Below are 13,391 nucleotides of genomic sequence, written 5' to 3' on the forward strand. Positions count from 1 at the left end.
CTCCCCCTTCCCCTCCTCCCTCCCCCTTCCCCCTTCCCCTCCTCCCTCCCCCTTCCCCTCCTCCCTCCCCCTCCCCCCTCCCCCTTCCCCTCCTCCCTCCCCCTCCTTCTCCCCCTTCCCCCTTCCCCTCCCCCTCCTCCCTCCCCCTTCCCCTCCTCCCTCCAAGGGGGATCCCCACAGAGCTGTGTCTGACAGCTCCCACCCTTCCTGAGAGGGAGCCCTCCCCCAGCGCCCACACAGCCGGCCAGCAGCAGGCACCAGCAGGAAGTCACTTGCTCCCTTACCCCACCTGGCTGTGGGGAGGAACTGGGACCCCCTGCTCCCTGCAGGGAAGCTGAGGTGCCAGGCCTGTGGCCTGGGACCCCAGGGGCTGGAATCCTGGGATTGCAAGGACAACCCTGCCTCATCCCCACTGCAGCATCCCATCCCCTTCAGGAGCCTGGCCTGGCTCCCCAGAGCAGGCCCGGGGGTGGGATCCAGGGTCTGAGCTGCAGCCTCCGGACATCTGGCTTCAGGACGTGGGCCCCCTCCCCGAGTCGCGGGCCGAGGGCCAGGAATGTGCTAACTGGGCAAGTAGGGCCCTGCTAGCGCATAGGACACCTGTGGACTTTGAGAGGGGACCCGGGTGGGGTGGGGCAGCAGCGTGGGGCAGGGCCAGGCCGTGGGGAGTGAGCCGCCGCCACCTCCCAGCCACTGCTGCTCTGGCTGCAGACACAGGCAGGCACCATGAAGCTGTCTCTCCTGCCCTGGGCCCTGCTGCTGCTGGTGACAGCCCCCGGCCCAGGCCCCCGGCCTGCAGCAGGTACGCCCACACGCTGCCCTTCTGTCCCCCGTCTGTCTGTCCATCTGCCCGCTGTAGTCAGACCTGGGGCAGAACTTCCCTGGGCTCAGCCTCTGTCCATCCGTCGGGCCATCTGTGACCATACTGGGGGTGCTAAGAAGAAATTCTGGGGAGCCCAGGGTCAAGGGGCTGCTGGTAGGGATGGGGGGTTCTGGGCCATGCCTACCCTAAGCTGGCTGGGAGCCAGAAGGCGGTGGCGGGCTGGGAGGGAGGTGGCCAGGGGGTGGTGAGCTCAGGAAAGCCCTTGGCCTGCACCTCGAGCCCCGATGGACGGTGTGTTTGTACATGGAGGAGCCCCCAACCCCACTGGGCCCCCTGCCTGGCCAGAGGCAGGATTCTGGGTCCTTCTCAGGGTGGGCTGAACCCGAGAAAGTCTAGGGGAAGGCCACGCACTCCAGAGCCAGGACCCTGGCCCCCGGGCTGGGCTGGCCTGCGCTAGTTTTTGCCAGCTCCCCAGCCCCCTCCCCGGCCTATCTCCCATCTCAGGGAAGCACCAACACCTTCCTTCCACTTATCTCACAGTCATCACTGGGCCTCCTTCCCCACCCCCTCAAGCCATCACAGTCTCGGTCAATAAATATTTATTGAGTGCCAGGCCCTGTGCTGGGTGAAGTAGGGCCCGCAGTGGTGGCTCAGGCCCAAGCCTGACCCTTGACCGGCCCCTTTGGGGATGGCAGGGAAGGGCCAGATGGGACGGGCCTGCACCCCACCCCAGTCTCTACCCTCCAATCTGCGCAGCCAGGCCAGCTCCAGGGCGATGGGTGCCCACAGCCCCCCACCAAACCACCCTGTCCCCTCTCCTGGCCTGGCTGGGTCTCTGCTGGAACTGTCCCTCCTCTCCCCTAAACGGAGGGGAGAACCCCTGGCCTTCTCCCCCGAGGGTGGGGCCGTAACCGGTGAGCCTGCACTGCCCAGCGGAGTGAGATGGGGCAAACTTGGCCTGGGCGCCAGCCCCTAGTGGGCCTCCAATGGGACTCTTAGTAGCCATATCCCAGACCCCAGATCGGGCAAGCCAGCATGGTTCTTCTCCAGGCTGCCGGTCCATTGATGCTTTAGGAGTGGAGACAGGTCCCCGGCCCATGTCAAGGGGTCAGGCACGTGTAGCCATCTGAGGACGCCGTCAGGTACGGGACTTGTTAGCTAAGGGTCAGTCTGCCCAGGGCTCCTCCCGAAAAGTTTTATGTCTGAACACATTTCCCCAAATCTCCCCTCATTCTAGCCAGTCATTCAGGCCAACTGGACTAGGAGTCACCCCACCCCATGGGCCCTATGGGTTTCCACTGGGTCCACGTGGTGGTCAGTGCAATTCCTGGTCAGCTTTCTCCTGGGGGTGCTTCTAACAGGCTCCAGGGGGAAAAAGATGTGGGCCCTGTACATGGGGTGGCCAGGCTGGGCACTCAGGGCCCTCTCCTCCAGGTGCCCAGGGGAGCTGCTCCCGCCGTTGTGGAGTCCAGCATGGGCCGTGCTCCTGCCACCCGACCTGCTTCGGCCTGGCCAGATGCTGCTTGGACATTCGGGACTTCTGCCTGGAGATCTTGCCCTACTCGGGCTCCATCATGGGTGGCAAGGATTTTGTGGTGCAGCATCTCAACTGGTCCAACTCCACTGACGGCGTGATCTGCAGGTGGGAGGCCCGAGGGCTCTGTGCACGCTGGGGCCCAGACCCACTGGCTGGTTGGGTGGGGCCCCCGGGACAGAGGACTGGGACGGCTGGCCGGATGGGTTCCCCAGGGAGGAGGCTGGGAGCCTCAGAGAGGTCAGCCCACGCTGGCCCAGCTTCTCCTGCCTCCTCCACCCTCACAGCTTTAAGGAGAGCATCCAGACCCGCGGCTTTGTGGACTCCTCGGACGAGTGCACTGTGTGTCACCCTTGCTCTACGAGACCGGCCGCATCCCCTTCACGCTCTCCATGGACAATGGCCACTCCTTCCCACGCTCAGGCACCTGGCTGGCTGGTGAGCCCCAACATGCTGGTCCAGACCGGAGGCACCAGGCCACACCCTCCCGGGCCCAGGCCCCTCACAGGGACTTTCCTGGCACTAATCTATGCACACCTGGCTCGCCCACTCTGGGTGAACCAGTCCCTCTGGAGGCCTGCCCGACTCCCGGGGTGCAGGCTCCCCAAGCTCCTTTCCCCGCCGCTGGCACCCATGCAGGAGTTCCAGCCCAGAGGGAGTGTGGCTCTCTGCCAGCCAGGGGAGGGGAGCAGCCAGGTGGAGGACAGAGGCCTGGTTATGGGTGGGGGCAGGGCCCTGCCTCTCCCAGTTCCTGCCCTTTCCTGCCACCAGGGGGAGAGCATCGCTCCCGAGGGACTGCTGTGCTTTGTCCTTGGGAGGTCCCCACAGCTCTAAGAGCCCCGGGCCTCTTCCCCTGGACCCCCTGGGCCCCGGGCCTTCACTCACCCCTCACCCTCGCCCCCTGCCCCCTGCCCAGTGCACCCCAGCAAAGTGTCAGAGTCCGAAAAGAGCCAGCTGGTGAACGAGACCCGCTGGCAATACTACGGCACTGCCAGCACCCAGGGTAACCTCACCCTGACCTGGAACACCTTGGCTCTGCCCACGAACTCCATCACCATAGAGCTGTGGGGCTACGAGGAGACAGGTGAGGCCAGCAGAGTAACCCTAGGCTGCCTCTGTGGGGCCTGGTGGGGTCAGGAGTTTGGGGCTTGCAGAGATGGGAGAAAGGGGATTCCAGGTGGGGGGAATCCAGGTGGGGATTTCTAGTGGGAAGAGTGCAGGCAAGAAAGGGGAACTGGCTGGAGCAGCACAGGGAAGCTGGGGAGCCCTGGCTGTTTGGGTACCAGCTCTAGGAGGAGGTGTGGCCATTCTCCGCTCCCAGATACAAGGCTTATCCTGGAAACAGAAAAGGTTGGCTCTGCCCCATCCTCTCTGAGTCCCTGGATGGCTGGCCGGCCCTGGGCCTGGCTCCCTCCCCAAGCAGGGCAGGGCCTCCTATGGTGGTCATCTGTCCACCCTTCTGTCCATCTACCAGGCTGCTCTGAGCACCAAAGACCGGCGTCCCACCCCCCCCCACCCCATGCCTCGGGGTTCCTCAGACAGGCCCGGGGGCTGACAAGGCCTTCTCTCCCCCAGGGAAGCCGTACTCCAAAGAGTGGACGGCAGCGTGGTCGTACCTGTACTCCTTGGCCACAAACATCACCAACTCCGGCTCCTTCACCTTCACACCAAAACCAGCACCTCAGAACTACCAGAGGTGGAAAGTGGGTGCCCTTCGCATTGTCAACAGCAAACACCACGCAGGGGAGAAGTAAGGGCCTCCCTGCAGAAGATGGGCTGGGGCCTGTCTGCCTGCTGCCCCCACGCTGGACGGGGAGCCAGGGCCGAGGGCAGGAAGGGTGGCCCCTAGTGTGCGTGTGTCCCCATAGGGACGTGCACGCACTCTGGAGCAATGAGCACGCGCTGGCCTGGCACCTGGGCGATGACTTCCGGGCAGACCCTGTGGCCTGGGCCCGAGCTCAGTGCCTGGCCTGGGAGGAACTGGAGGACCAGCTGCCCAACTTCCTGGAGGAGCTGCCCGACTGCCCCTGCACCCTGGCCCAGGCCCAGGCTGACTCTGGGCGCTTCCAAGTGAGCCCCCCCCCCAGTCAGGGCCCAGTAGGGAGCGAGGGGACAGGCGAGGTCAGCTGCCCCCACTAGGCACACGGCTGTGCCGCCCAAGGCAGTGCAGGGGGAGGCAGGTAGAGACCTGGGAGGTAAGGTTGGGGTCTGAGGGCCCAGGGCCCCAGAGGGGTTGGCTCCCAGGGAGGGGATGACAGAGCCCAAAGCCAGTGCAGGGGACAGCAACCAGCCGCTCTGCAGGCGGACTACGGCTGTGACATCGAGCATGGCAGCGTGTGCACCTATCACCCAGGGGCTGTGCACTGCGTTCGCTCCGTGCAAGCCAGGTGAGCCCAGAGACGGTGGGTAGGGTGCGGGGTGGGGGCTGGGGGCAGGATGCCAAGGCGGCCCTGACCTGTCTGTGCCCCCAGCCCCCTATATGGCTCAGGCCAGCAGTGCTGCTACACGGCGGCGGGCACACAGCTCCTGACAGCCGACTCCACCAGTGGCAGCACCCCGGACCGCGGCCACGACTGGGGCGCACCCCCATACCGCGTGCCGCCTCGCGTGCCGGGCCTCTCCCACTGGATCTACGATGTCATCAGCTTCTACTACTGCTGCCTCTGGGCGCCCGAGTGCTCCCGCTACATGCAGAGGCGGCCCTCCAGCGACTGCCGCAGCTACCAGCCCCCGCGCCTGGGTGGGTGCTGCCTGGGCAGGTGCTGGCCAGGGCGGGGCCTCAGGCAGGGCAGGGCCAGGGCAACCTGCCTGACCCTCCGCTCTCCACAGCCTCCACTTTCGGGGACCCACACTTTGTCACCTTCGATGGCACCAACTTCACATTCAACGGACGCGGCGAGTACGTGCTGCTGGAGGCCTCTGGGACCGACCTGAGGGTGCAGGCACGGGCCCAGACCAGGATGATGCCCGAGGGTGAGGCTGGGCCCTGAGGCTCTGGGTGGCTCAGGGTCATCCCTGGGGAGGGGGAGGCTGAGCCGAGTGGACCCCATTTTGCACCCATCATCCCAGGCTCTCAGGACCGAGGCACAGGGCTGACTGCTGTGGCTGTCCAGGAGGGCAACTCAGATGTGGTAGAGGTCCGGCTGAGGGATGGGGCTGGGGCCCTGCAGGTGCTGCTGAACCAGGAGGTGCTCAGCTTCGAGGAGCAAAGATGGATGGACGTGAAGGGTGAGTGGGATGGTGGGGGCCCCACTCCCCTGCCCTCCCCACCGGGGCCTCCACACCTCTCTCTTGCCCTGGCAGAAAGCAGGCGGAGGTGTCCAGGGCGCAGATGGGGAGGTGGAGTCAGGGTGTGAGGGCCGACAGGCCACCTCCACGCATGGCCCTGGTATGGGGGCTCCCTTTAGGGCCTGGGCACCTCAGATCCACCGCCCGGGGTGGTGGAGTGTCATAGCAGGCTGGGCCCTGGGGATGCCCTCCCCTGCCCCTGAGCCCATGGGTGCCGGCCCATGCATCCTGGGGCTCTGGGGTCACGGCAAGGTGCCCGCAGGGGCAGCCCTGACCCCAGCTCCCCCTGTGTCCAGGCATGTTCCTGTCAGTAGCTGCTGGGGACAGAGTATCAGTCATGCTGTCATCAGGGGCCGGCCTGGAGGTCAGCGTCCAGGGTCCGTTCCTGAGTGTGGCGGTCCTGCTGCCCAATAAGTTCTTGACCCACACACGAGGCCTCCTTGGGACACTCAATGACAACCCCTCAGACGACTTCACCCTGCGCAGTGGCCAGGCCCTGCCCCCCAGTGCCAGTTCCCGAGAACTGTTCCAGTTTGGGGCTGACTGTGAGTGACCACAGGCTGGAGGGGAGGGGGCACCATGCTGGGGGGTGCTCAGTGGAGGTGGGGGGGAGCCCCCAGGCCCTCCCACCAGCCAGGCCTGCTGCTGTCTCCCCAGGGGCTGTGGAGAACGCCTCCTCCCTGCTCACCTACGACTCCAAGTTCCTGGTGGAAAACTTCCTGCTCCGGCCCAAGCATGACCCCAATTTCCTGCCCCTCTTCCCCGAGGAGACCACCTCCAGCCCCAGCCAGGCGAGTGAGGTGGCCAAACTGTGTGGGGACAACAATTTCTGCAACTTTGACGTGGCGGCCACCGGGAGCCTGAGTGTGGGCAACGCCACGCGGTTGGTCCACAGGCAGCACCTGCTTCGCGCGCAGAGCCTGCAGCCCGGTGAGGGCGGCGGTGGGTGAGGGCGGCGGGCACCGGGCGCTGGGACATGGCCCCCCAGGCTGGTGGCTGTGGTTAGCAGCTTAGGCCTGTCGTCTGTGCCCCACCCCTGCCCCAGTGGTGTCCTGTGGCTGGCTGGCCCCGCCCTCCAATGGGCACAAGGAGGGGATGAGGTACCTGGTGGGCTCCACTGTCCACTTCCACTGCGACAGCGGCTACAGTCTGGCCGGGGCCGAGGCCAGCACCTGCCAGGCTGATGGCACCTGGTCCCTGCCCACCCCGACTTGCCAGCCAGGTGAGGATGCCCCGCCCACCTACCGGCCCCTCCCACCAGCTCTCGGCCTGCCCCCAGCATTGCCCCGCCCACGCGCCCGCCCCGCTTACGTGCCCCGCAAGAGTGCGCCTTACGCCTTGCCCCGCACGAGTGCGCCTTACGCCCTGCCGCCTTTCCAGGACGGAGTTACGCAGTGCTGCTGGGCGTCATCTTTGGAGGCCTGGCGGTGGTGGCTCTCGCCGCGCTCGTCTACGTGCTCCTACGCCGCAGGAAGAGCAACACGTGAGACCCCCCCCCCCCGCCCTCCCAGACCCCCGTCCGACCCTCCTAGGCTCTCCTGGCGCCCCCGGGCGCGGGTGGGACCACTGGGCCTGCTCTAGACCCAGTCTCTGTTGCAGGGCCGTCTGGGGTTCGCGACCCTGAGGAAAGCACGCTTGGCCGGCGGCACAGGGCACACAGAACCTCCCCGGGGCCAAAGACCAGCCTCCCAAACTCCCAAGAACGTGCACCCCAGTACTTGGATCCACAAATCCCTACCACCATACACCTGGGACACGGACACCTGAACCTGAGCCTTTAAAGCCCGGTGCCCTGCTCTGTCACCAAAGACCCGGACCTTGAGTGGTCACTGTGGAGTTCCCGAGGCTCTGTTCCCCACATACCCCTGACTCTTAATTCCCCAGGCCCGAGACTCCGTACCCTTGAATTCTGAGGCCTGTCTCCTGAGCCCTAATACTCCAGCACCTGATATTCAAAGGCCAGTACCTCAGATCCCGTGCCCATGATGCTGATTCCCAGTATACTGAGTCCTGGTGCCCCAACAGGGAGCCCCAGGGCCGAGCTGCCTTGATTCCCAGACCCTGGGCCTGGCCTGAGACTGTAGGTGGGTTCAGACTTGGGTGTGGAGAGTCACCCTCTAAGCTCCAGGCTTGTAATTCTAAGTCTCTGGAACATCTCCTGAAACACCCCTCCCTGCCTGTTGGGGGAGGAAACAAGCCTTTGGTGCCCCTTCTCTGGTGTCCTGATGCTTGTGCTGTGCCTCGGTTCCGGGGAGTCCCACTGTTGCCCTGTGCGGTCCACAGCACCCAGAGCAACCTGGGTCTGAAGCCTTCGTCCACTGGCAGGTCACCTGGGACCGGTCTCTCCCCAACCTCTGTCTCTCCATCTGTAAAGTGGGATCTAGAACAATGACCACGTTGTGGTGGGGAGGGGAAGGGTTCTCCATGGGGTGCTACGCTGGGCACTCAAGAGAAGGGACAGGGCTGGGCGGCCCACCCTCCCCAAGTGTAGGGAACAAGCAAGCTGGCAGCCTGGCCCTGGGCCCCCCACCCTGCCCTGTCACAGCCCCAGAGGCAGTCTGGTAATGCGATGCCCAACTGGTCCCGGTCCCTGAGCCCTTTGCCCAGGAGTGTCCAGAAGCTAGTACAGGGCCCAGGCCTCATGCCACCGCTGCCCCGTTTGTAGCAAGGGTGCTGAATGGGGCCTGTGGGCAGGCCTGGGCAGGGTAGAATGGGGTCAGCTTTGCATCATAGGTGTTAGATGGAGAAAGCACCAGGGAGTGTGGGGTTGGAGGTTGGCGCCCCCTGGCCAGGGCGGGCAGCTCTGCCTGAGAGGAGTGAGGGGCAGGGGGTTGCCCACGAGATCTGGAGCCCTGGGTGGGAGGCTGTGAGTGGAGCCCCCTCACCTCAGCACCAAGAGTGGCCACGTGGGGGCAGCAGAGGGTAAGAACAGTGGAGGCGGAGGCTACACAGGGAGCCAGGCCATCAGGGAGAGCAGTGCAGCTGGGCCAGCAGGCTTGTGGTCACAACCTCGGCCAAGGTTCATGCAGGCCCACCTCTATCTCCCTCATCTGGGGGGGGGGCCTCGAGTGATCCCCCAGTCTCAGAGGTTGCATGGGTCATCTCCCTCATCTGGGGGGGGCCTCGAGTCATCCCCCAGTCTCAGAGGTTGCATGGGTTGCCCAAGGTCATCCAGCTGGCACTGACCATTCGGATCGAGGCCAGGCCTCCCTACCTCCTCAGCCTCACCTTTGGCAGAGGGGTGGGCAGGGGCAGCGGCAGATCCCGTCTGCAGGGATTCCTGGAGTGTGCACAGTGGGGCACATTTGAACAGAGCTAAGACGAGATTGGGGGGGTGGGAGTCCTGGGGGTGGTGCCGAGGAGACTCTGGTGGAGGCGGCTGGGGTCAGTGCTTCTTGTCCTTCCAGACCCCACCCACCTCCCCCCAACCTCTGGGCTTCCAGCTCAGGACAGGGGGGCTGAGGGCCCACCCTTTGGCCCCTGGGCAGGTACTTTCCTCTCTGCAGATGAGGTAAGGCAGGGCTGGCCTCCCACCAACCTGAGCCCCAGTGCCTCCCTTGCTGAGCCAGGTCGGGCCAGGCCCTTGACAGTGGGTGAGGGTCAGGTTCCTGGTCAGGGCAGGAGGGCAGGGGCAGCGTCACTGCTTCCAGACTGGCCTCAGAGGTGTGATTGGTCAGAGGGCTTTCCAGGTAGAGGAATAGCCTGGGCAAAGGCTCAGAGGATGGGCAGTGCACTCAGGTCTGAGGAGTAACATGGAGGGCAGCAGCAGAGGTGCCTCCCCTGTCAGGCTTCATCCTGAAAATAAAGCATGGCCTCCCTCAGGCTCCCTACCCTACTCTTGTCCCTCTAAGGCAGGCCCTGGAGCTGCCCTGGCAGGAGAAGGGATCCATCGTGGCCCTGGCCCCAGACGTCAGGCCTTCCCAGTGCCAGGGGCCGGCCAGGCTGGGAAGCCCCAACACCTGGCAGGGGTTTTCCCAGGGGCCCGTTGGGAGTCTGGGGTGCTGCAGGGCCTGTGTGAGGGCACAAGATCCCAGAGCTGGGCATAGACTCCCTAGAAACATAAACAATAGGCACCCTGGCCTCAGAGAGGTGGTCTCCCCAAACTGCAGCCCTAGGGAGTGACAGCACCAGAACCCAGTGGCCAGTCCCCTGTCCCTTGTACTAGTTGGGGTTTGGAGGATAGTAATCCAGGGACTTGGAAATGCAGGTAATGGGAGAGCTGGGAAGTGAAATAGGAGCCAGTGAGGGACAAAGGGTGGGGGAGGCCAAGGAGCCAGGCCAGGTCCCCAAGAAAGTGAGAACCATGTGGTTTCGTGGGGCCCTCACCATAGAGGCAATTGCCCCACCAACAGAGGCCTCTAGCCTCCCGAGGAGGGGAAGCACCACTTCCCCTCCAGCCTCCCACTTGGGCCTCCTGTTGGCTGAACAGTGGGAAGGGGCTGATGTGGGGGGAAGGGACCAATGTGCGGAGTAGGGACCCCTCCACCAGGCTGCTTCCTCCCACACAGCCCCAGGTGACCGAGTCCCTGCCCCGGGCCAAGCCTCTGCTGGGAGACCCCTGTCCCCATGGTCCACGTTGCTCTGGAGGAGGATGTGATCGGTGTAGGGCATTGTGGGAGCAGGAGGCCAGGTGGGTGCTTCTTGGAGGAGTCTGGCTCCAGCTGAATTTTAGAGGACAGAAGCCATTAGAGAAGTGAGGTCCAGTAGATACTCTGCAGCCACACAGTCTGGGTGCCCTTCTGAAAGCACTGGACTACATTCCCCAGCACCCTTTGCAGTTGGTGCAGTCATGTGACTGGTTTCTAGCAGGAGCGGGTGGGGCAATTCCAGGGCTGGTCCTTAACACCTCCACAGGCAACCCCCTGCAGGCCCTTCCCCATGCTCCCGATGATGCACAGGTGACTGGAAGCCATGCCAACCTGGGTCCCCAGCACGTGGAAGGATCTCCCCATCCCCACCTGTTCACCCATCCAGTACTGCTTTGGGAACAAAAAATAAACTTCCCTTGTGAGTAAGCCATAGTACATTTTGGGGTCTATGTGTTGCAGCAATTGGTCCCCTGAACTATACACAACAGGCAGAGATGTGAAAAGATGGCCTTATGTTTTTCATTAGTGTTGAAGATAAATACTATGTGCAAAAGGTTTTAAAAAATTCAATGGATCTTGCAATGTTCATAGCAGCGTTATTCACAATAGCCAAAAGGTGGAGGCAACTTAAGTGTCCATCAACAGGTGAATAGATAAACAAATGTGGTCTATCTGTACAATGGAATATTATCGGGTCATAAAAAGGAAGGACATTCTGACCACTGCTACAACATGGATGAACCTTGAGGACATTATGCTAAGTGAAATAAGCCAGACACAAAAGGACAAATACTGCATGATTCCACTTACATGAGGTCCCTAGAGCAAATTCATAGAGACAGAGGGTAGAGTAGAGGTTTCCAGGGGCTGCGGAGGGGAAATGGGGAGCTGTTGTTTTTGGCAAGTTCCCTGACCAGGGATTGAACCTGGGCCATGGCAGTGAAAGCACCGAATTCTAACTACCAGACCACCAGGTAACTCCTGGGAGCTGTCAATTAATGGGGACAGTTTCAGTTTGGGAAGATGAAAAGGTCGAGATGGGTGGTGGTGATGGTTGTGCAACTATGTGAATGTACTTAATGCCACTGCGCTGGACCCTTAGAAATGGTTAAGACGGTAAAGTTTTTGTTATTTGTTTTTTTTTTTAAATTTATTTTATTTATATGTTTTTGGCTGCGTTGGGTCTTCATTGCTGCGCACGGGCTTTCTGTAGTTGCGGCGAGCGGGGGCTACTCTTCGTTGTGGTCCGCGGGCCTCTCATTGCGGTGGCTTCTCTTGTTATGGAGCATGGGCTCTAGGCACGTGGGCTTCAGTAGTTGTGGCACGTGGGTTCAGTAGTTGTGGCACGCGGGCTCTAGAGCACAGGCTCAGTAGTTGTGGCGCACGGGCTTAGTTGCTCTGCGGCGTGTGGGATCTTCCCAGACCAGGGCTCGAACCCATGTCCCCTGCATTGGCAGGCAGATTCTTAACCACTGAGCCACCAGGGAAGTCCTGTGTTATTTGTATTTTTTTTTAGAATTACAACACTGAATTTTTTTTTTTTAATTTTTTTATTTTTAGCTGTGTTGGGTCTTCGTTTCTGTGCGAGGGCTTTCTCTAGTTGTGGCAAGTGGGGGCCACTCTTCATTGCGGTGCGCGGGCCTTTCACTGTTGCGGCCTCTCTTGTTGCGGAGCACGGGCTCCAGACGCGCAGGCTCAGCAGCTGTGGCTCACGGGCCTAGTTGCTCCGCGGCATGTAGGATCTTCCCAGCCCAGTGTTCGAACCCATGTCCCTGCATTGGCAGGCAGACTCTCAACCACTGCACCGCCAGGGAAGCCCTGTTATTTGTATTTTACTACAATTAGAAAATTTTAAAACTCAAACAGAGGAATTTACTTAGTCATTCCCCAGGTGGTGGACAGCCTTTTGCTTCTTCAAACGCTGTTGTGCTTGGTAAGTAAGTTCAGGTTCACCTGTAGGGGAAAGTCACACAAGATGATGGGCTGGGTTTTTTTTTGTTTTTTAAAAAAATTTATTTATTTATATTATTTATTTTTGGCTGTGTTGGGTCTTTGTTGCTGTGCCCTGGCTTTCTCTAGTTGTGGCGAGTGGGGGCTGCTCTTCGTTGCGGTGCGTGGGCTTCTCATTGCGGTGGCTTCTCTGGTTGTGGAGCACAGGCTCTAGGCACACGGGCTCAGTAGTTGTGGCACACGGGCCTAGTTGCTCCGCGGCATGTGGGATCTTTCCAGACCAGGGCTTGAACCTGTGTCCCCTGCACTGGCCGGCGGATTCCTAACCACTGCACCACCAAGGAAGTCCGATGGACTGGTTAAACGACACATTTGTTTTCCTCCTAGAGTTGTACCTGCTGACACTCACCACCAACCTACGCGATTGCTGGGCCCCCTACACCCTCATCAGCATACGGAGCCTTCAGATTTTTTGCTTTTTGTCAGTTAGTGAAACACACTGTGGGGCCTCCGTCAGGCTGACCGGCTTTCCCGGAATTCCCTTCCCAATGTGTTTTGGGTTAGGACCACAAGAGAGATTCCTGCACAGGATTGGGAGGGTGGAAGGGAATTGGCAACCTCTTTTGTAGGTCACACTCCTTGTGGCACGCCTGCTGACCCAGCTCATCAGCACCAGTGGAATCCAGGCAACTACTCCACCTCCTCCCAGTCCACCCTCAATCCATTCTCCTGGGTCAGGTGTGTGACAAAGCGGTCCAGCTGCTGCAAGAAACCTTTGTCGCCCTTGGCAACAAGAAGGGATGTGGGCTTCAGCCCATCCTCATGGGCTCCAGTCAGCTCTGGGTCCTCCCTCCACTTTCCATCCATCTTGCCTCCTGACTCTGCCACATGGACCTCAGGCTGCAGCATCCCATGGGAGACAGTAGCCTTACAGGGACCCCTTGCCCAGTTCCCATGGTGTGGGCCCTGCTTCTTTGATGGAACTCTGCTAAATAAAGTATAACTTGCAAGCAAGAGAGTGCACTGCTCAGGGTACAGCTTGTGAACATGCCCAGTGAACCACCACTCTGGTCACCCCTAACATTTTCTCTATCAGACACTGTCCTCTCCCTCCTCCTCAGGTCAACCACCAATTTCTCACCCCATAGGCGAGTTCTGCCTGGTTTGTCCTTCACACAGGTGGAATCCTAGAGTCGACGCTCTTTGC

General features: G+C 61.5%; 1 protein-coding gene across 1 annotated transcript; it reads left to right on the forward strand.

Moving 5' to 3' along the window:
* The first annotated feature begins 713 nt into the window (after positions 1-713).
* On the forward strand, positions 714-7,858 carry SUSD2 (sushi domain containing 2). The gene is given in 16 exon segments (XM_007196321.2): positions 714-802; positions 2,258-2,465; positions 2,645-2,682; positions 2,685-2,795; positions 3,274-3,441; positions 3,933-4,107; positions 4,226-4,427; positions 4,659-4,744; positions 4,829-5,097; positions 5,187-5,330; positions 5,427-5,585; positions 5,942-6,190; positions 6,303-6,575; positions 6,691-6,867; positions 7,026-7,128; positions 7,245-7,858. Coding segments are annotated over 16 exon segments (2,463 nt in total). The 5' UTR covers positions 714-726; the 3' UTR covers positions 7,270-7,858.
* Positions 7,859-13,391: the final 5,533 nt, after the last annotated feature.

Source organism: Balaenoptera acutorostrata, chromosome 13 (assembly GCF_949987535.1).
Source record: "Balaenoptera acutorostrata chromosome 13, mBalAcu1.1, whole genome shotgun sequence".
NCBI classification, from domain to species: domain Eukaryota; kingdom Metazoa; phylum Chordata; class Mammalia; order Artiodactyla; family Balaenopteridae; genus Balaenoptera; species Balaenoptera acutorostrata.